This window comes from Urocitellus parryii, chromosome 5 (assembly GCF_045843805.1).
Source record: "Urocitellus parryii isolate mUroPar1 chromosome 5, mUroPar1.hap1, whole genome shotgun sequence".
Taxonomy (NCBI): domain Eukaryota; kingdom Metazoa; phylum Chordata; class Mammalia; order Rodentia; family Sciuridae; genus Urocitellus; species Urocitellus parryii.
Genome location: NC_135535.1, coordinates 133,378,534 through 133,402,930, shown reverse-complemented (window position 1 = coordinate 133,402,930; position 24,397 = coordinate 133,378,534). Strand labels below are relative to the sequence as shown.

The 24,397-nt window shown below is 35.8% G+C and overlaps 1 protein-coding gene across 1 annotated transcript in view; it reads right to left on the bottom strand.

Moving 5' to 3' along the window:
- Positions 1-24,397, bottom strand: part of LOC144255055 (netrin receptor DCC-like) — a 235,181-nt gene that overhangs the window by 106,936 nt on the left and 103,848 nt on the right. Inside the window, 1 exon segment of the mRNA XM_077799094.1 lies at positions 4,513-4,707. Within this exon segment, the coding sequence (XP_077655220.1) occupies positions 4,513-4,707 (195 nt within the window).

The following is a 24,397-nucleotide window of genomic DNA, read 5'->3' as shown; positions in this document are numbered from 1 at the left end:
AAATTACAAATGGCTTTATTTTTATTGTCTCAATTGAATCTCCTAAAATGTTGTAAGGTAGACATCCTATCCTGTTTTACAGATGGGAAACTGAGGCACAAAGCCTCACAGTATGGGGATGAGAAGGTCTATCTTAAAAGACCAACCTACCGCCACCATTAATATCTGTTAACTCTCTGACACTATAATATAGGGAATAAAAGATTCTTATTCCCAATTTTCATTGAGATCATGTTAGGCCAGAACTCAAATCACTTTTCAAATATCAAACATTATACAAGGGGGGGGAATATGAATCTTAACCAAGATCAAAAATTCCATTCAATTCCATATTTATTTGCCTTCTTGAATGCTTACATTAAGTTTTTAAAAATTGTTAGTTTATCAAAACAATGTCCTCTAAAATCTGCAAGTAAACTAGCAGAGGAACACTAAGATCCTTAGGTGATCACAAAGTTCCACCTTAAGAAATCCAGAGAAATCAAAGCAGAACTAAAATAAGTATCAGGAAGGAAACAGTCAAGAAAAGAGAGAAAAGAATAAGAAACAGAGACCTTGGAGATGACGAATAATGTCATTTTCTTTACCAAGATCCACAAATTTGGTAAACCTTTCCCCAGGGAACACAACTGACCAATATCAGAAATGAAAAAGCAGTTACCACTATAGATAATAAATGGATATTATAAATGATTCAAATAACCTTAAGTCCAGCAAAATGAAGTGAACACATTTCATGAAAAATTTAACTTAAAAAAACCACAAGAATATATGCAAAATCTAAAAGGGTGTCTGTCAAGGAAATGAAATCTATTATCAAAAGAGTTTTCTTTTTTTATACAATAAAACCTCTGGTCCAGTTTGTTTCACTAGTAAATTCTATGGAATATCCAAGGAATAAAGGCTATCAATTTTAAAATAAACTTTCACTAATAGAAGAGGAGCAACCTGGTGCAACTGTTTTTATAAGGCCAATATGACATTAAGAAACTACATGAAAAGTGTAGACAAATATCACTTCATGAACATGAGCACAAAATGATATAAGAAAAGGACATTGCATGATCACCACATAGTATTTACATGGGAAACTCGAGGCTAGTTACCCTTTGAAAATCAGTGTAATTCACCATATTCTAATATAAAAAAAATCATGTGGTCACTTCAGTAGATCAAAAATTATTTCATAGAAATTCTAAAAATATCTATAACAAAAATTTAAGAAAGCTAGGAAGAGTATAAAATTTCCTCAATGCAATAAAAACCATGTACAAAGAACCTGTATCTAATAAGGGATTTCAGTACAAATACTATATTTTTGCATCCTGTGATCAAAATAAGGCAAAAATGCCTGCTTCCAACACTTCTGTTTGGCATTTTACTGAATATCCTAACCACTATAGTAAGACAAGAGAAAGAAAAGGCACAGAGCTCAGAAATTAAGTGCAAAACGGTTCCTAGGTACATTTGTTTTTCAGATAATCTACAAAACCAATAAAAAGTAGGTAAATTGAACAGGTGTTAGTATATAAGGTTAATGTTACAAAATCTGTTGTATTCTCCTACACCAACAATCAACACCTGGAAAATAAGTTTCAGGAAAAATCGAGTTTAAAAGAGTTCTAAAAAGTATGTATTTTAATGAATAAATCAATAAGCATTCAAGAACATTATACTGAAAAACAAAATATTACCGAGAAAAATTAAAGAAGAAAAATTTAAAATGTAGTTTATTATACATCAATTAAGCTCTTGAAAATTCATTTAAATATGCAGTTTATTTTATATAAATCATAATTACAAAGATATAAAGATAGATAATTTGAATGATAGAGGAAGAGATCAACATGTAGATAAATTTCTTAAAACATCATTTGGCTTTAAATTAATTTTGCTAAATAGTGCTAAATTCAGAGCATGTGGATCTATATCCTATGTGTACATCAAGCCTTGTATGAGGGCTCTTGAACTAAAAGGGGTGAAAAGCCAATAGACTAATTATAAATAATAGTAGAAACATTGGTTAATTAAGCTGTGTATCAATACTAAATCATTTTTTTAAAATCAGGTGATATTAGCTATTGTTAAAAATGGTCTTGCATTTCCAGACCAGAAGTAGGTAACTTGTCTTCCATATAAACAGTGAATTATTATTCCTGATAAACAAAATGCTATTTAGAGATTCTGGTCTTTTATCCAAAAGAAGAGGTGGTTTGTGGGTTAATTTTAAAACAAATTGTTCTGCATAATCTCAAATGCAATTATAATACTTGAAGGTAAGAAACTGACCTTATACTTTGGTCAATTTTAATTTTCCTTAATTCAGTTTTAATTGTACAACTGTTGTGCAGTACTTAAAACAAAAAAAAATTCTTATATATAATGCCTACACAACTTTGGACTTCTCAAACTTTAAATATTAAAAATATATGTATTTTTATTTTACAGTATCTTTTCACAAAGATGCTATAAAAAGTGTTATGCCTATTTTAATGATCAACAGAATAAACAAAACAGTGTTTTCTTTGCAGAGTTTGAATGTGGACTAGAATACATCTTTTACTTTTATAAAAATGAGACCTTATGTCTCACAAATATACTGGCTAAATAGAAAAACAAAACATTTGTTTTCATAACCTTAGGATACTTAAACAATACTTAAACAGCACACTAATCATTTTCTTTCATATTTTGTTTGAAGATTTGGGACTTTGTTAAAAGCATATCAACTGGTAGTACTAAAATAAAGTTGTGTAGGCATTATATAGATTTTTTCTTTCTAGATAGGGTTTTAAGTACAAATCCATGATTAATGATGATTTAGGTTTTACCATATCTTTGTATTTGCCTTTGGAGTCCTATTTGCCTTTTCCTTCCATTGCTGGGGGAGTGAACCCAGGCCCTCACACCTATTAGGCAAACAGTGCCACAGAGCCACCCTCCCAGGCTCTTCCTTAACACACATTACAATGGGGGGGTCTTTTCTTTTTTTTTTTTTCTTGTTAAGCACTTGGGGAATTTTGCTGAGGTTCATCTCACTAACTTTTAAACCTTGCAAAATTTGGAGACTCCATAGACTTTCTTTTAAAAAAAAAATGCATCCTTATCAACAGGACATGGTGAAATGATTCCATTTTCCCTCACGAATTCCTTCTGAATTTGCACCACACTCATGCTCATTGCCGGGAGCCCATGCACTGCCAGGGTAACCTCTCTTTTCTGTCTGGTGAGTGGCATCAAGATGAACTGTCAGAGATGGTGTATTGTGAATAATGGATAAGTGAGAGTCCCCTGACATAGGTTTGATGGCTATAAAATATGAGCTTTGTGATTGCCCTTACATTCGCACTCCAGGATTGACTGAGGGAATATTATTTCTAAATGCCAACCTAACTGAAATTGTGGAGAGTTTCAGTAGGTGCTTCTCTTATTAGTGCTTGAAGCAATTACAGACAGAATGGGTCAGTGCAATTTTCCTCTGGCAAAGGGAAAATCTTTTCTTGTGACTGCATTTTAGCTATTCAAATTCAAATTGGGCTTCTCATCACAAATGCTCTGTTTGTGAGACACACTGCAAATAAGTAGCACCCCCACCCCTGATCAGGTTGCATTTCCAGTGGGGTCAATGTAATTCATTGTTGATAATATGGCATTAAATCAACAGGTAGAATCAACTTGCCTTTGACATTGTAAGAATTATTTAACTTATTGGCATCCTGATATATTAAGTATTTTTCTTTTATGTCCCTTTGCTAATGATATAGTCTCTTACAGCACTATAGAAAATCTGATCTAAATCAGTTTTAAGGATTACACACACAATAGACCTCTCTGAATGAACGAATTTTCCATGAATTCAGAAATATCAGAGGGGAAGCATTATATTCCACTTTTCAAAAAAGAAGGCAGGATTGACTGCAGTAAGAGAATCTGAACTGGGGAGGAAACAGAAATACATGTACAGGGTTTTGATAATTCCAATTGACTGTCTCGAATAAAAATTTCTTTTCTCATCTTGTTGTTTTATAGTTAGAATGTCAGCCTCAAAGCTTTATCTATGAATGCTAAGGGAAAAGAAAGTACTGTGATTAGATAATGCCAGGCTAAAGAAAACTTGACAGAAATCTTCCTAGTAAGAACAATAAAGATAAATTTTTGATTTTTTTATAAGACCTATTAAGATTAGAAGTCCCCACTGACCGTTGGATAAAAGAAAATTATCCAAATCACTTTGTGCATCCTGATATGTACGCAAGGGTAGGCAACAAGGCACCCACCATTACAGATCTCTCTAGGTCAATTTCCCCAAATTAAAACTCCAGAAAGGTTGTGAAAGAGTTTGTGTGTGTGTGTGTGTGTGTGTGTTTGTGTGTAGAGAAAGAGAAAGAGTTGTTTAAACATCTCCTAACTGCTACATGTTGAAGTTATAATTCCAAAGAGCAACTTTGCAATAAATAAAACAATTTAAAATAAATCATTTTCCTTAGTAGAATGAAAACCACAGTTACTTACCTAACCGCTCAATCGAATAGTATCGTTGCTTGCTGTCCACACGCACCGTCTCCGCATAAGGACTCCCGACGCCATACCTGATAATGTAACCCCGCACCACAATGTTCGGGTTCAATGGAGGGGTCCAACTCATGATGATGCAGTTGGTCTGGGGCCTCACATGGAGTGAGCTTGGCTGGTCAGGGACTTGAGACTCTAGGGTTCAAAATGAGGCCTCGTTAGCACATCTCAGAATACAGCCTGTAGCATGGCAAAACTTCCCGTTTATGCAGGACCATATCATCTTGCATAGGTTTTCAAGTAATGCATCCCTTCCTGCCCAAGGCCCTCCTGTTTTTCAGCATGTGCTACATTTCCACCTGTAATCTGACTGTCACCAAAATTTTTAGCCATAAGAGGATACTGTGTTCCTTTCACAGACACTGCAGCATCATGTATCTTTATTCTAGAAGTTTCTTCTCTTGGTTCATTTCTTTCTTAGGTATCATTAATAAAGAGTGGAATCAAGGCATACGTAAGAATTATGAAAAGAAAAATGAAATATGAAAAATTGTCTGGCCCAATATTTACTCTGATTTAACTAAAAACAAAAAATAAATGTACTCTTTCTTTCTTAAGAAATTGTAAGTTGAAACAGTTTAGGGCCATGATCTGTTCAGCATGATTAGGATGATATTTGACTTGGTGTTGACAATATCTGTGAAAAATTTATTATTATTAAAAGAAAGAAGACTGTGGCTTGGATCAAAACCACCCAGGCTTTGAAACTGAGAAAATTTAGTTTAATACCATAATCTATCATTTATTAGCTGTGTGTCCTCATGAAATTATTCAGTTGCTCTGAGTTTCCCTTCAGATTAGGTTGGCATCCCAACACAGTGATTGACTCCAAGCTCAAGCTCAGGATGTAATGAAAAGCAAAGTCAAAGTCTGACTAGACACAAGCTATGAGAGTGTGAGACCTTTCTTGTCCTCTCTAAGGCTCAGTTCCTCAGGTGGAGAATGTAGATCAAGTTGGTTATTTCATACGGTGCTGGAAAGATGTGTTCAGATAATGCCCCAAACACTCTGATTATGAATAGTTCCTAAATTCTCAACTGAAGATAGCTACTAGGAACAAAATGTACATACCAGCCTAATACACATTTTCTTTAAAGGGGTTAAATGTTGAATATTAATAATATTAATATTAAATTGACATTCTGACTTTTACCTTGTCATTCTTCTCTGTGATCATGTCCTAAATGTATGATATATTTTCTCAACACTGATCATTATTCCATTAGTAAACATTTATATAGCATCTTCTCTCTCTGGGCTAAGGTAGGTACTCATGATATTGAGGACACTGAGGAAAGGGAACCCGGCAGGCACTATTACAGTTTCTATTCAAGTGGGAAATATTGGCAAGTAAGAAGGTAACATTAGACTCTGAGAAATAATTTGATAGGCATAAGGGATACTTAACTGACTCTTCGAAAGTCAGAAAAGTCTTGTAGGAAAAAAGAATAAGGCCACCCCAACTTCAATGGTCCTAGAAGTGATTAATGTAGTTCCTGGTAATTAATAGATACTCAAAAACATAAGTAATTTGAATCTTATTCAAATTATTATATTCATTATTTCTTTCCCAACCAAAAATGTCTGAAGTTAACATATGGTAAATTATGTGAAGGAACTTGATGACTAAGGGGAATATTACAGGACATTTTTCTCCTGATATAGTAGCATATGCTGACACAATTCCCTCCACCAACTTCATCCATATTCAACATGCAGGCTTCCAGATTATGGGGTGAAAGAAAAAAATGTGTTTTGTTAAAATTTTTAAAGTGGGTAACAACAGTATTTCAAAATATTCTAAAGCTATTATGCCAAAAGAATTTTCTAAAGGTGGTTCTGTTTTCCTTTGATGCCCCTTTGTGAGCAGGAAGGGATAAGCTATTATTTGCCCTAAAGAAGCCTGTGATATAATATGCAAGGGCATCATAAAAAAAATTATGTCTCCAAACATGGGTATAAACCTTTATGGCAGCAACACAATGTTTGTGAAGTATTTCCCACTATAAACCCTAAGTAAAAGTAATAAAAGAGATGAAAGGGATGGATTAATACTTCCCAACCCTATTTCCACAGTCTCTCCAGCGTCCTTGAAATGTAATGGGCTTTACAATCAATTCTGTTTAACATATTCGAAGTTTTGCAATAACCTTTGGAACAACAAGATAATCTGCTTAATCTTAAGAAAATAAACCAAATGTTACTCAGATTGTGAGCATTTATAGCTTCCTAAAATAATAAGAAGGTGTAATGTTTGAATGACAATATTCAACATTTTTTTGGAATAAAAGAAACTATTAAAAATGGTTTCTGAACAATGAGCATTTCTCCTTATTTCTGCAAACCACAGAATAGTTCTGTAGGTTACCTAAGTTAGTATCCACAGAATTGCATCCATTGGAATTCTAAGCAAAGCGTGGAAATGAGTAAAACAAGAGGCTCTTGAACAGGAGCTATTGCTATATTCTTTGATGCAAAAAAATGGTTTTAACCCTAGATGCAAATATCAAAACCAGTTTAACAAATTAAAACAAGAATGATAGAACATAAGAATATATGTTGTCCTTATATCTGAATATTTTATGGGCTCTTATTACTCAATGAAGTCACAGGGCCAGGAGAACAGTAACCATTGAGTCAACATTAGAACTAAGCCATCCATAATATATGGCCTCATTATATCAATAACTAGGCCATGAGATGGCCCATAATCCAGAACAGCCCCTTCATGCCTACCTACTGAGTTCTCAATATAAATATAGAAATAAAAAAATTTTTATGCTATCTGAGTGAATTTTCTGTGATACAGATGATCTTATAGGTTATGAAAGTGATTATTACTAAAATGAACTATAAAATATCAATTTAGACATTTTCCTGTGGATGGTTAGTGACATGAGTACTCCTTATTTGGGATCTGAAACTTGAATTTGCTACTCAGAATTACATGAAAGATTTTACAAGTATTTCTAGCACAATGATTACATACATAAAATAGAGGAGTATTAGGGTAATTATTGAGATAATTTGAAACCAAACATAAGCACATTTTGCCTGAAATACCCAAGTTAATGATGCACCAAATTTTTAGTGTAGTCTGAATGATCAAGATAACGAAGTCAGCTGACAGCTGTGATTATGCAATGGAATTATAGAATCTCTCTTTGGCTTATTTTGATTTTAAAGGACATATGCTTTTCTTTGAGTGATGATTGCAGGTTTCTACTAGTGATTAATGTACAGATGTAGTACTCTAGCAAATTCATTAGATTTATCCTTGTGACATTTCAACAATTACTGTGCACCTCTAATACATGAGTCATAGTTCTGGATGTTGAGGGAAGGAAGACAAAAATAAATAAACAAACAAACAAACAAATAAATAAGATGAGCTCTTGATAAGATATGCTGAAGAGACAATAATTGAGTAAGCAAGGAAGGTCCCCTGGTAGAGTTCAAGGCTAGTGACCAGATAGAGTCAGCCTTATAAATATGGTGGGCAGATTTAAAGCAAAGGGAACAGCTTATGTATAGGCCCTGTCCTAAGAATGACTTTGGTGTTTTCAGAACTCAGTGAAGGTCACAATGCCTGGGACATAGAAGGTACAAAGGAAAACAGAAGCAGTCCAGAGTCAGCTGCTGGGGATGTAAAAGGGTGCTGCTCCTATGAAGAGTAGTCTCCTCAAAAAAATCTAAAACAGAATCACCATAGGATCTTACAATTCTCCTTCTGAATATATACACAAAGAAACTGAAAGCAAAACCTGAAACAACTAATTGCAAAACCACATTCATAGCAGCACCTTTTACAATTGCCAAAAGGTGAAAAATAACCCAAGTGTCCATAAAACAACAACAACAACAAAACAAAACAAAACACTGCAGCCTATTCATACAATTGGTTACCATTCAGTCTTGAAGAGGAATAGATTTTTGACACATGCTGAAATATGGGTGAGTCTTAAGGATGTTAACTGAAATGAAGCAGAGACAGAAGGACAAAAGATGTATGATCATACTTATATAATGCACCTGAGTTGTTGAATTCACAAAGACACTCAGTAGAATGGTGGGTGCCAAGGGCTGGTGGGGGGAGGCAATGGGAAGTGATTGTTTAATGGGTGCAACATTTCAGCTGTGCCAGATGGAGAGTTCTGGGGATGGATGATGGTGATGGTCGCATAACAATGTGATTGCACTTAATGCCACAGGAATAAGTGATTATTTACATACAGCTAAAAATGATTAAGATGGCGAATTATGTTGTCTTCGTTAACACAATTTAAAAAATCTATCAGGGAAGGGACGGTGGGAGAAAGAGAGTGAAAAGTCAGTAACCAAGTTACTATGAGCAAGTCAAGCCAAGGAAAGTATGAAGGCTTAAGTTAGAGAGATGGGTTGAAAGCATTATGAGATCCCATCTTACTCCCCAACCCTGGTCAGGAAAGATCACCCAAGATCTTCTCATTGTACTTAGAATAATATCTGGTGAACATTTGTGGGTGGTGCAGTTGAACTTGCCTGGGTGGCGGTGGGAAGATGAGGTAAAGTGGACAGATAGGACTTTGGGGGTGTAGACTGTGAGCTGCATGGAAAAAGGAGACCCAGTCACAATTTGTAGGCCTCTGCCTTGGGCAACTGGAGCCTCCTCATCTTGATGAGGAGAACAGACAAGTTCTTCTGGGTCATGTGCAGTTGGTGACATCAGGCAGGGAGTGGGATATGTAAGCCTGGGGCTTGGTGAAAAGATCATGCTTAGAAATACAGATGTGGAAGCCACCAGCTTCTGGATGGCATTTAAAATAAATGCATACAAACCCAGTTAATCTATGTGTGCAAATCAACAAAATACAAATAACATGCTATGGCTCTGTTTAGAAACCCCCAAAGTGTTACCATGTTGTAAGGACAGGTTCTTTACAATGGCCTGAAAGGCCACCTGTGATCCAGGCCTCTGCTCACTTCCCTCTCCAACCCTCCTATTTCCCTTCCTTTCATTGCCTCACTCCAGCCCTCTGCTCCTCACCAAACACTTCACTGTTCTTCAAAAATGGCAAGCTTATGCTGGCCACAGGGCATCTGCACTTACTGGGCCTCCTGCCTGGCAACCTCTCCTCCAGCTACAGTTACCACTCTTACTCCTCTAGGTTTTCGTTATTTAATTTTCCATCACAGCCTCTCCTGATTACCCTATTTAAAATTAAAACCCTGGCCTCATCACTCCTGAACTGCTGCCCTGTTTTGCTTTTCACAGGATGTATTGTGGTTATTTCATCACTCTTTCTAACACCAGTACCTATAAAATGCTCAAAAATATGGGAATAAAGTCTACATGTTTTATAAGGTTCAACACTATTGTCATTATGTAGAGCTGTCATTTTATATGTATAATTATATAATATATGTCATTATATACGTACATGCATGTGATACTTACAATTACATATGTTTATATACACACATTACTCTATGTACATGTATACATGTGCACATATCCTTAATAAAACTTTGTACAACTGTATCCATTAAAGTAAACATTTTAAAGGAGGGAAGGAACAATTTAGGAATGAAACAAGATAAATACATAGTTAGGGAAGTTTATTTTTCCCTCCTGGTGGTTAAAAAGATTGGACTCTGTTGGCTCTTGCTAATGAAAACAAAGTGCCATGTACCATCTGTGAGGCATGGCACTGCCAAGTGGTGGCAGGATGTAGGTTTTTTTGAAAAACACTCACATATTTGCTCTCCACTTAGTTACTGCATTTTGTGGGTCATTTTGTTAGAGTTTTATTCTGGTCTCCAGCAGCCAATCACATAAGGCAATTGATACACTCAGACTCTGTTTGTGAGGGCAGGTCTGGTACCAATGTGCCCATTCCTTTTGACAGGATCTGTTCTCACCAGTGGGCATCAGCTCTTTAGGCTGCTAACTCCATAAATCTTGCCATTTGTTTACTTATTGTAGTGGATGACCCTTTCTATTCACTAGTAAACTCTATCTTGCATTTATGAACCATTCTATTCCTACCATTTTCTTAGTATTAACATTTCAATATCTTTGAAAATTTACATGCAGATAAATTCACTCAGAGGTACACAGGCACATACCCACCATTGTGATCATGATACAAATCAGCTCCACTGTTTTTAAAATTTCCTCATCTTGCTCCTCTATCGACAAACCCTCTCCTCAATCTTCATTATTCATTTTGATATTGAACTTTAAAATGTCTTTCTATTTCTTCTTACTAACGTTTTCTTATTTGTTTTCACCATTAAACACTGTGAATCCTAAGTTTTCATTCCTGTTCTTAGTAATAGCAACAGTTACAATTTATGATACCTAGTATGCATGGTCACACACAGCACTTTTAATGGATGTTATTTCATTTCTAGTGGAGTCTGCACTCGTAGATATTCTATAAATTTTATATGAATTAAGTTTTTACATTTTATCTTCTTTTATTTACTTTTAATATATGTTTTCCTTCAATCTGAACTATTTTAGGTTAATAAGTGATATTTAATTTTTTTCACTTTACTTTTAGCTACTTCCATTTGCCTAATTTTACTTTATCATTGCTTCTAAAATTGAAAAAAACCACCTAGGAATTCAAGGGGACTGGAAGGGTAGTCAATAGTTTAACAGGAGTTTTGACAAGTTTACTCCTTTAATACGGCAATGAGTAACAATTCTGCAAAAATGTGTCTCCTAGATCTAAGCCAATCAAACTAGTACATCTAAGGATAAGGAATCTCTTTTCTCCCATGTCCTCCAATTTCTGCCCATGACATGTGACTCCCAGTGATAACAGAAGATGCTGACATCCAGTTGTTTCCTTGGGGCCAGTAAACAATCAGACCTCATCTTGAAATCATTCTGTGGAATCCACATATACATAATGGCCATGGTTCACACTGATGGTGACTCATTGGGATAAAAAAGAAAAAGCCAGGTAAGAGACCCTTGATATACTTTAGGGAAGAGACCCTTAATGTACTGCCCCAAGTTTAATTCCAAAAAGTCAAGATTCTTGCTTTCTGTGATTTTATCCTTAGAGAAACTACAGATTCCAAATTGCAGATGCTTAACAGGGTAAATTCAGCCCCCTCCTTGACATAGGAGGAACACGGTTCTTGATTTGACAGGAACCTCTAGAAAGTTAAAATACCTGTAGGGTAGCAGGTTGGCATATTAATCAGAATTCATTAAAACATGCAATGAAGTGTGAATGGATCTCAGAACCTCCTGAGTTCTTAAAGTAGTGGAAGGACCTAAACCTGTTAAAACAAACACGCATGATGTGGCTTTCTAGAAGCTGCTGTGCAAACAGAAGCCTATCAGGGTCAGAGAGTCTTGTCTTATTTTAGGGTCCAGTGACAACAGATCTGGATATCCTAAAACTTTTATGATGCATTTGATTAACTACTTTATATTCAAAAAATTCCAGATCTTTAGTAATTCAACTACAGACCCAATACTAAATTGGGGGTGTGAGAGTCTTAGTCTTTGTCAAATAATGTATTAAATGAGTTCTTCAGGCTTATCCTCCTCCAAGTGTATTCAAACCTCAATTCTCAAAACAACATACATATTAGTTTAATTTGCTCTAGAACAAACAAAAGCACCACTATAAATAAAATACAGAATCAAGATACTTCCTAGAAAACTAGGACTTTATTTTAAATTTCTAACCTAAGGAAAAGGAGATGCATTTATATATTCAAGAAAAACTTATAACACAGAGCCATGAATATGTCTTGCCATCATTTATCTATGATCTCTTTTTGACACTCAGAATGGAAATCAATGGAGAATCAAACTGCATGTGTTGTATGCATTTCACACAAATATCCAGCTATGAACATCTACGTGATCACCCTGCACTTACTAGTAATTGAGCATCTACTATGTAGCAGAAACTGTGCAAAGTACTGAGGACTTCAAGATGAGCATGGTCTTTGCCACTAGTCTACTGAGAAGTGTGATGGATGTTATGATGACATGTTCCAAAAGGACTATGAGGACTTAGATGAAAGATATCTGAATGAAACTCAGATGAGAAAAAGCTTCTAGAAATAAAACATCATTGAGTTTTAAAGGAAAAGTAGGTTTGAAATATGTGAGAAGACATGGAGACTCTGGTAGAGTGCACAAGGAATCCAAAAACTTGAGACTCAACGCAGCTGAGGAAGGGCACCTGGGTGGTACTGCAGACAGGCAGATGTGAGGAAGCAGCAGACTTGATGCTGCGACATGGCCAGATGGAGAACAGTTTGAGCAGTGAAAGGACATCAGCAGATCTGGCTATGAAAAGTCACGTTGGAACAGTATGGAGTCTAGAGAGTAGGGGAGAAAACCAGTACCAAGAAAATAGGCACAAAGGTACTTTCAGGTGACAAGTGAAGGCAGCCTGATAGGAGGCATGGTGGTGGGCTTGGAGCAGAAAGGATAGATTCCATACCCAGGAATGAGGCAGAATCACAGACCTCGGTGGGTGATTGCATGGGTACTGGCAAATGTGAACTGGAGAAGGAGAACGGCAAGGTGGCTTCCAGCTTGGGTGGCCTGTGGATACTGGAACCATCCCAAAGTGGAAAACACAATCAGTGAAAGAGAAAGTGCACCTGAGAGATCAGCTCCCAGCTTCCAACTGTATGAGAGGTTTTAGGTCCAAGCCCTACATCTCTGTTGTATTTGAAAATACCGAAAGAAAGAAGCAATGAAAAAATTCTTTACATCCCCTGATGGCCTTTCTATATTTTAATTACATAAGAAGGAGTCACTTGATCCTCATTGGCCTTCCAAATCCATCACTGGAACCAACAGTTATCAACTTGTTTGATGTAAGAGGAAAAAACAAAACAAAACAATAACAGCATTTTGCATTTTAACAAAGCTGCTGGCCATAGCCACAACCCCCTTTAATGAAAAATCTGCTAAGTGGTCAACTTGTTTTTCTATTCATTTTTCAAATATACTAAGTTTCTGCCTTCTATGTTCGGTTATACTGATTTAATTATGTATTCCTCTGCCAGACAGTACTACATTGATTTTCTATCAGGCTTTATAGAAAATGTTAATTATACTTTTTAAAAATTTCTTGGAATTCTTCTACATTATTCTTTCTTATGAAGTTGCCTCTGATTGAAATTATATTCAACTAATCGTTACTTTTAGAAGAACTCACATTGACATGATGTTCACATTTACCATCCAGCAACAAATATAGGTATCTATTTGTTCACAATTTATTTCATATTTTTTAAATAAAATGTAATGTTTTTCTTCATATACATTTGTTTATATCTTGTTCAATTTGGTCTCAGCTATTATATTTTATATTGCCTATAAGTGCAGTTCTTTTTTGATGATTAAAATATCATTACTATAAAAAGCAACATTTTTGTATATGTATCTTGAAGATTATGACATTATTAAATTTTTTAATAAGTTCTAGTAGTTTTGTAGTTCTTGGAATTTCTGCATATGCTACCATATTATGTGTAAAATAATATTTCTTTCCTTTTATAATACAATACTGTGATTTATTTGTTTCTTTTTTTTTAACCAAAACTACTATGCTCTTATGAATAACAGAAATGGTAGGAATCTTCTCAGGCCTGTTTGAATCCAACATAAAATGCATTTAGTATTTCACTATTTAACATAATAATTGCTCTTAATTTCTTGAAAAAAAACTGTTAACATTTTGAAAACTCATTTATATTCCTATATTAATATGAATTTTTAAAAAAATTGATGATGACTAATTTTTCAACATGCCCTCTTGCATCTATGGGTAGAATTATGAGACATCCTTCACAATTATTCCTTAATTAGATGATGAACTTTTAAGATATACTAAATACATGCCCTTATTTGTATCAGAAATGAAAACATCTATTCCCTGTATGGTCATGAACAAGGAGAAGCTTCATGAGTCCAACAGTAAAAGTGTTTCCTTTCGTACTGTTCTCAGACTCTGAGTATTTTATATAGCTCTCAGAGAGAACTGCAGTCAAAGTGTGAGATCTAATTTGTCAAAACCAGCAACAAAAACAGAACTGCTAAGTGCCCTGTTGTCATTCTCACAGTCAATTCTTAGGAGAAATCACTAAGCTGGCTCTACTCTTGCTATTCCTCAGGGGTGAGGTAAAGTCACTTCCCCAACATCAGACAGTGAGTAGATCAGTATTCAAGTCTAGTCATTAGGACTTCAGAACACACACACACACACACACACACATGCATTATATATAACTGTTTTTAATTACATAATAAGTGATCGGTTCACCCAAGCAAGTCATAAGGGACATTCTATGAACAAACAGAAAGTTTCCTGTGGCCAAGGAAAGTACTTGAAACTTTGAACATTTGTACAAATCTGTACCATCCTTTGTTCATTATAGTTCAGAGATACTAAACGCCATTTGCCCAAGAATTGAAGCAGATTTAAAATTGCTTCTAAAAATTAGTTAGGGCATTGCCTCCTATTTTCCTTGTATAAGTTGAAATCTATTGAATCACACTAAGGGGCTGAGTTCTTCAATGATATGATGGCATAGTTGCTGTACCATTGATTCCCCAAGCTTGTCAAGGAGCAGCCCATATTGTCACAAATGGCTGTTACCAAAGGTCTACAAGAAAAAAAAAATTCTTTCAAGACATGGTGTTTACACACCAAATCCCATATTGACATCAAGCTAAGTTGACAAAAGAAAATATTATTTTGGTGACTGGTGTAATCCCCACTCCCTTCCCTAATTCTGAATTTTTACTTTGATTTATTTCGAGGGTTTGTCTTTGGCTTTCACATAGAATTTTACCAAAATTATACCAACAAATACAACTTCTGTATTTGTTAAAAATAACAGTCCATTTTATAAAACACCCAGTATTTTTAATCTAATAGGTAAAACAGTAAACCAGGCTGCCTATATATTGGACTCTAAAATTCTACTCTAGATTTAATATGATTTTTTTCTTGGACCAGTCTGTTACTTGCAAGTATGTTTTTACAATTCCAAACATATTGACTATCATATTACTATTGATTGCTAGTTTAATTATATTGCAATCAATAGATATGTTTACTGTGATTCAAGAGCTTTAAAACCCATTTCTTTATAATCAAGCATAAAATATCCCTTGGATGCTTGAGAAAAACTTGATGTTTTAATTGTGTGTATATAAATGTCAGATTAATCTTCTGTATCCTTTCATTTTTTCCCCAACTAAGGAGAAAGGTGTATTAAAATTTCTGCATATGACACTAGAATTTTTATATTATTTGCAACTTATGAAAATATAGAAATTAAATAGTTAAACAGGCTAGTAATTTAAATGACACCACAAGAAATAACTAAATCAAACCAAAGGTTTGGATAATCTAGGACATTCTAGAGGACAGAAATTCAGACCTTCCAATAAGTTAGAGTAGGATAAAGTGATTGTGGTAGATTAAGAGATTTGAGAGCTATAAAAACTACATGCAATGTGTTGTCCTGGATTGCATTCCAGTTTGTAAAAATGATTTGTTAAGTATAATTTTGGGGTACCTGAGGAAATTATATTATGTTTAGAATATTAGGTAACTTCATGATCAGCAAAAAGAAAAACAATTAAAAAACTAAGTTTGAAAAGTAGTGTGTTGCATATATTATTTCAAATAAACATATTTATCTATTTATTAAATATGTTTCATGTATGTATGAACATATTTATAGGTGTGTATAAAGACAAACTTAGAGAATATGAATTTTAGGTATAAAAAATGATAATCTGATAACATCTGGCAGTGAGACATTGGTCTGTATTTTCTAATGGCTAAGGTGTATATTTTCTGAAATGATCAGAGTATTCAGATGTTACAGTGAGCTAGCTGGCTTATCTATAAATAACTGTCAAAGTTTTCTTAAATAGTACAAATGTGTATAATAAAAGCCCTATGTTAATAATTGCCACATATTTCTACAATGTATATATTGCTGTAACATAATACTTTTATCATTGTGTTATGATCCTCTATCCTTAAAGATGTTTTTGGTCTTAAGAAAATTACTAATGAAAAATTTAGCTGGGAGTAGTGGAGCACTCCTGTGATCCCAGTGGCTCAGAAGGCTGAGGCAGAAGGATAACAAGTTTGAAACCAGACTCAGCAACTTATCAAGATCCTATCTCAAAATAAAAAATAAACTTTGGATTAGGCAGAGGGGAATGAAGGGAAGGGAGGGGGTATGGAGATAGGAAAGATAGTAGAATGAAACAAACTTTATTGCCTTATATAAAAATATACTACACCACTGGTGTGATCTTGCATCATGTACAACCAGAAGAAAGAGAAGTTATACTCCATTTAGATATGAAGTGTCAAAATGCATTCTACTGCCATGTATAACTAATTAGAACAATAACAACAGCAAAAGTCTGGGGATGTGGTTCAGTGGTTAAACTCCCCTGGATTCAGTCCCCAGTACCAGAGACAAAAACAAAAACTACAAAACAAAACAACAACAACAAAACCCTACATTTCCTTTTTGGGGGGGATGTTTGATATTTTCCCCTTATCTTTATGTTTGATATTTTCCCCTTATCTTTTCCCATCTATTAATATTTTAGGTGTGCCAATTATAAACACAATGGTTATGCATGCCTTTAAAATCCCAAACAATAACCTGTACTTAAACTAGTAACGTTAACCCATTTAATGGTCTTATCATAACAGGATTTTTTTCCACCATTTTATTATTTAATTTTTATTTTTTTTTAGTTACAAATTGTTATTTTTCTTTTTGGATGATGTCATTTGAACAGGCTGAAAGTTCTCCTTCCCCACATTGCTTTTTTTCTCCTCTCCTGGATGACACGCTCTGCACTGCATTCTGCAGGTTGTTATGATTTTAACTCTTCCCTCTCATCTTAAAATCTAAAGTGAATTATATTTCTACTTTTCACAAGAACAGCACAAAACCCTCAAATCTCTCTGGTCTTCTTACCAACTCATATGCATTAATTCTTTTTACCCTTCCAAATATTGTTTTTTATATTATAATTTTTCATGTGCTTGTAGGGGACATTATTTTGCTTATCATTTTCCATTCTTTATCCCTCTCTCCCTTCTTCTATCCCTCCCTCCTTCCTTCCTTTCTTTCTATTTTCTTTCTTTATTTTTCTTTTTGTACCAAGGATAAAAGCCAAGGGCACTTAGTTTTTTTAATTTTTAATTTTGAGACAGGATCTCACTAGGTTGCTTAGGGCCTCACTAAATTGCTAAGACTGGTTTTGAATTTGTGATCCTCCTGCCTCAGCCTCACAAGCTGCTGGGATTATAGGTATGCACTACTGTGCCCGGCTGCTTATGGTTTTCTTTAATATTCAGTCTGTTTTCTTCCTCCTCCTCCTCCTCCTCCTCCTCCTCCTCCTCCTCCTCCTCCTCCTCCTCCTCCTCCTCCTCCTCCTCCTCCTCCTCCTCCTCCTCCTCCTCCTCCTCCTCCTCTTCTTCTTCTTCTTCTTCTTCTTCTTCTTCTTCTTCTTCTTTTAAAAAAAGGTACTTAACATTCTTTACCAAAACATGGTTATGTTAAACACTTATTATTTTTTTAAATGTAAAATGTGTTTCTGTGTCTCTTTTTCCTTGAATAATTATTTTAGTTGAATGTAAAATTCTAGGGTGGTTTTAATTTTTATCTGTACTTTGAAGCTATTTTATTGTTCTCTGGTATAATTGTTGCTAGTAAGTTTTCATCACTTTAATTGTGTGCTGAATAAGTAATATGGTGTCAAGGTCATTTTAAAATGTTTTCTTTTCCTTGTCTTTATTTTTGGTAGTACCCAGTATCAAAGGTAGAACACTGCTCTTGAATCTAACAATTCAAATTTCATCAATTTTGAAGAATTCTCACTGCTTATCTCTTCAGAAACCCTCTCTCCTCAGTTCTCTGCTTTCTTTTGGAATTATGAGTGATGCATATTAAATATTTTTGTGTTATGCCTTTGTTTTCTAATATCTCCTTTCCCGCACATTCCTGTGTCATTCTTTGCTGTGATATGCACCATTTCTTTAGGCCTATCTTTGTGTTTATTATATTTTGTCTTCAACTATGTTTAGTGTGCTATAAAACACACTGAGTACTTTTTATTTTAATGACATAAGTCAATGGCTATAATTTTTCATGTTCATGTTTCTATTTTGTTCTAAGCATTCAAGGGATTCATTCTCAAATTAATCTTGTCCTGTTGGATTGTTTTTGGTAAACTATCTTATTTACATATTTTGTACTCTTGAAGTGCTACATTTTTGACATTTGATACTTTATTACTTGCATCTTTATTACATAGTATCATCAATATCACCTATTCATCTATTTCATTTTTGTATGCATGTATTTATGTATGTATTTTTATTATTAATTAGTCACTTTATTAATCTGAAATTTTCTTTGCCTATTTTCACTTGCCTAATAACGTTTTCTCTTTGCCTTAAAATTATATTGATGGGCTGGAGTTGTAGCTCAGTGGGAGAGCACTTTCCTAGTATGTCTAAGGCACTGGGTTCTATTCTCAACACCACATATAAGTAAATGAATAAAATAAAGGCCCATGAACAACTAAAAATGTATTAAAAATTATATTGGTAATTTTGTTTTTAACAAGACCTAAAAGTCCCTTTTAAAAATAGGTAAATTCAGTTTTGTTCAATTTTAGAATTTCTCTCATTTAGGTACATTTTAGCTTTTCCTTTCCAGTTGTTTTTATTTACTGCATTTTGCTATACAGAGTTGTGTTTTTTTTTTTTTTTTTTTTAACAAAATACCAACTTTATTTTGCAGCTAGACAGTTTCAAATAAATGCAGAGAGCTAACTTTGAGTTTCTAGTGGAAGTATTGGGAGTGGGAGAGGAAAAGAACTTCAGGAACTCTGACTTACTCATCTTCACGTGCCGGGCTTGGTAGGTCACCAGGAAGTTGACTGGATGAACACGGTCCAACGGCAAGCTCTATCTATATTCACTTCCAAGTAATTTATAATTTAGATCACACACTTAACAAATCTACTTTAGAATATCATTTGCAATTTATATCTTATGAAAGTATGACATCAGATTTCACGGTCTTATCCTGTTCTTGTGAGTGTTGTTCAGTTGCCGTAGTAACCGGGTTGCCATGGATTACGCTGCAGGAGTTGTAAGGGTCAGCAAAGACTAGAGGCCTGTCATTCTTCATTCAAAGGCAATTGTCCCTGAAAAATGTGACTTGCTTCAATATTTAAGACCTGGGCACTAATATTAAATGAGAATGGTACTTCGGTTAAAAACCAATAATTAACCTTGTCTTCAACTCTAGGTCACACTTTAATAGCAATTTCATAAAGTGGACGTTCCTGTGTCTTTCATTCTTGAAGTCCCTAGATAGGTTTTAAATAATATGATTCTGGAAAAGCACACGGGTAATCGTTGCAATTTATTTTATGTCATTATCTAAGCTCTTGAGACCTCACAATTCCAGTTCTTCTCTCGGAGGTAATTGCACATATCTTGGGAATAATGTGAGATGATGGTAGCATTCCGGCACCATCCCTTGAAAGAACTCACAGCCCGCAGTGCCGCTCTGTCTTCATGCCCTCCTCAAAATTTATCTTTAGAGAAGTATGGCTTTTCCTTCCCAGAGAACAATTGTCCTCAAACTCACAGTCTTCTAAGCCCCGGACGTGCAATACTCATCCTGCATGGCAGTTTGGCCGTCAACGTGGGGATTACACAGCCTGATGTTGCTTATGATAAAGCCCCTTCAGATTACAAAGGAAGACCACCTTACAGATGCTGTTCTTCTTTCAACATATCTCACTCTTTTTTCCTCACTGAATTGTCTTAAATTACTGAAGAGCGGAGTGCAGGGCAGCAGAGAACGTGCTTCTGTGGTTACTTGCATTTTTTAAAAAAATATTTTTTTTTAGTTGCAGATGGACACGATACCTTTACTTTATTTGTTTATTTTTATGCAGTGCTGAGGACCGAACCTAGTGCCTCACACATGTTAGGCAAGCACTCTACCACTGAGACACAACCCCAGCCCTTACTTGCCTTTTTTAACACCAGTCCTATGAAATTCTGGCACTCACATAAGGAACCTGTGAAATGGTACTCTCTTCCAACATAGAGATTTAATGTTCCTCCAGATTTCAGAAAATGTTGAAAAAGTTATCTGAAAAAGTTACATCTTACAAAGTCATGTCTTGAAAAATTTATCTTATTTGAAAAAGCCATCTCAAAAAGTAGGCATGTAAGGTTAAGTACACTATTTACAAACAAAGACAAAGTTGAAATATATATACATGTATATATAAATTCCAATAGCATTACCTCTATAATATATTTAGAACTTTTTTTCACATTAAAAAGTAGATTAACTATAAGAACTTTGATTATTTAAAATCTAAGGAGTATCTCCCTATTTCCTAATAACAAAAAAGTCTTAGGAAAGTGTTAATATGCTGTGCTCACATTCTTTCTGTATTTATTTTTTTTTAAAGGACAAAAATGATTTTTCTCACCTACCATTTTTGCTGCTAGTGATCAATAAAATGTTATGTGATGCCACATTCATTAGAGTCAGATGAATAACACTATTGATGTTAGGAAAGGAAATGATTCCAATTTACTCCATTATTAAATACATTGATTATCTGACAGAGCATTATTTTCTTTGAGAAAAAGAAATTTTCTTCTTTCGGTAGAATTCAGAGGAACCCTAGGCAAGATATTTGATTTACTTTAGTGTCTAATTATAGTCATAATTGAAAATGCTGCAAGTGAGTTCCACTGTGATTTATCTAACTTTTGAGTTTGAATCCATATTTCAGCAGGAGTAAGGACACAGATCCACTCTAAAAAGTACATCTCAAATTCACTATAAAAGATCATTTTCCCTGCCCCTCTCCCAGTGATCCCTCCCTGTTCAACAGGTTGTTAGTCAAGCAGATGAGGGAATTCTGATGGATCATCTAAAGACCTGACCCTTGGAATTGTCAAAATTGCTGTCCTTTTCATTCATTTGTTTTCAGAGAATAAGAATAATTTTTAAAAATCCACACTTTCTAATGAGTATATGCTAATATCACCCCCTATTCCCTTGAAACACCAAGCTTGGGTAGATCTAGCCTTTATGAATTAAGGACTGAAGGATTGTGGTATTTCTCCATGATAATTATGTATTTGCCTTAGATACATATCCATACTTTTAATTCTTTAAAAATTAGCTCCAACAAATGTGGTCTCTGCAGGTCTAACCCAGTCTGCTTGGGTCCTCCTGGAGTCTCCTCTGCATACTCCACGCTACCTTTGATGTCCAGGAGATCTGGGCCTCAGAGGAGGATGACTTAGAGGCATAAAGAGTAATAAGAAAATCAAACTGAAAGTTCACATAAATGAGTTGAGAACAAAATTGGAGTGCACCAACATGACATCCACATGTTTACAGAGTGAATGTTGGCTCTTATTTTAATTATGGACATTATTATTTATTACTGCTCCTCCTCTTTTTTCTAGGTACAAATCAGCCTGCCATATGATGCAATATCATTTCCAACATGTTAGTGAAGAAGGAAGAAGGTCACATGCATTTTCATAAAAAAAAATAGTCATTCTTTAAAATCTTTGTTTTTAGAAAAAATCTTTGTTTGGAGATGACTTGATTGGAATCCATGTCAAACTTTTCAGGATCCACCAACCACTAACTAAGAGGCTCCTAATGAAACATCAGTCTTTTTTAGGTGTGTGCTTTTATTTTCTCACTGTCTCTGCTCCTCTGACGGTCCTTTCTCTTTCTGCCAGGCCGCTGGAGTGGGACCGTCCTGAGTGACATTTCAAGAGAGCTCCCAAATGCAGCGTAACAGAGGTCAAGGCCCTCTGGGAGGCTAGAGCAGGTTTTTCAAAAACAAAATGAATAGTTTTAATTATGTCCTTTCTGCCTACTTCACGCAGCTTCCCACCCTCCCCTCCCAGGGCAGCAGACATAAAAACAGCAAGAGCATTTCTTCACACCTTTCCACCAGCAAGATTTAAAATCAGTTAGGCCTTCAAGCAGGGGCATTGTTCCCGCTCATTGCTGGAGAGATAAGCAGACCTCCTACAGCTCAATTATGATCTTGTTTTCAGTCATGCCCCCAGGATCTAGAGAAATGCCAGCAACAGCTTGAAAAATAGACCTGTTTTCAAAGAAGAGCAGCTGGGCTGTGACTGATGCCACTGGGACCTCCGGCCACTCAGGTTTTCCGAGGCGGCCACCCCTTCACTCCCAGCCAGACTTTGCAGAACCGGAAAACAGCGAGAAGCAGTAGTGTCAATCACACTTGTGAGTGCTGCAAGGACGGTTGTGAGGAAAAAGCAATCATCTCCTAGGTAGGCACCCGCACCCTGCCCGTGGGCCAGTTTGAGAAATCCTAAACCAAGGTCTTTCAGACGTCCAAGTTATTTCAATTCAGAGGAAGCACATTTGGTTCAGAGTGTCAAGTCCTGGTGTGTGGCTTGAAATGCTGGATTTTAAAACTAAAACTATGTCCCCTTGTCCACTTGATTGGTACAGGAGTAGCCCCTAGCAAAAAAAAAAATCATCCCTCAGGAAGCAAACTCTCGGGAGTCCACAAACTTTTAATGGAAATAAATATTTGATGAAAAAAATGACAAGTTATTTTTTTTTCAGTTAATTTTTTAGGGGGGCAAAATTCCCAAAATAATTTTTTATTCTACTGTCCTTTCCAAAATTATTTCAGCTCCTTCTTCTTGAGTTGGAATTTCTTGGGACACACGTAGCGTGTCGCTGTGCGGTGGGCAACTGCTTCAGGCTATCTCCAGCGCTCTCTTGATAGTACAACCACTTTGGTGTTGTAAAACCCACTAACTCTACTCCTTGCTGCTTGGTGTGAGGCCATAGGACTCTCTGGGACTCACTGTCACATAGCTCAGATACCCTGTTAACCTAAGCTTGCCCTCAGATTTACCCCAAACACTACATGAACCACTCAAATCCTTTGATGGAACAACTTTGTGAATCCAGTAAATATTAAGTTTAATGATAGGCTAAAGAAACAAGGCATGCATTTGAAATAGGAAGATGTTAATTTAAATCACAAATGGGTCACCATCCCTGAATCCTCACATTATAATGTACCCGTGGTGCCTCATGGGAGCACGAAAGATGAAGAATGGTGCTGTTTGCCCCTCTCACCACCTCTGAATGCTACTGCTTCACTCCGCATCTGCTACCCCCAACACACATGCACACAGGCACGCGCTCTCTATTCCGGTTCCAGTGTCCTGTGGCCTGGAGATATTGTTTTTAAAATTGCCCGAGATGAACCCAACTCTTCTGTTACAGAGAAAAGGATATAATTATAGAAACGAGTAGGTCACAGGCACCTTGAGAGGGCTGTAAGACCTGATTCTACGCCAGACCGTGGAGTAATGTCCACACCACACCGTAGAGGTCACCTGGGAGGACGGCTTCTGTGCCCATCTCTCCTGGTACCTCTGCTGCTGGGACTCCACTTAGGACCAGGCTGCCTTGCCACACCCTCAGCTGAGGCCACCAGCATGGTTTCTGGACCCATCTCCAGCAAGATGCAGAACCCGTTGCCTGGAGTAGAACAGTCCTCCAGTTTCAGTCTCTCATGACATTTCCGTGACACCCTATGTTCTGGTGCCATGGGAGACGGGAGAAAATCCAGTCTCCAGCTTGTGGTTGGTGGGGTCAGAACGCTCCACACAGAATGTTTCCAGATCATAGCAAGAGTCCTCACGAAGGCTGTGGGCCTGACACCTCTCTGCAG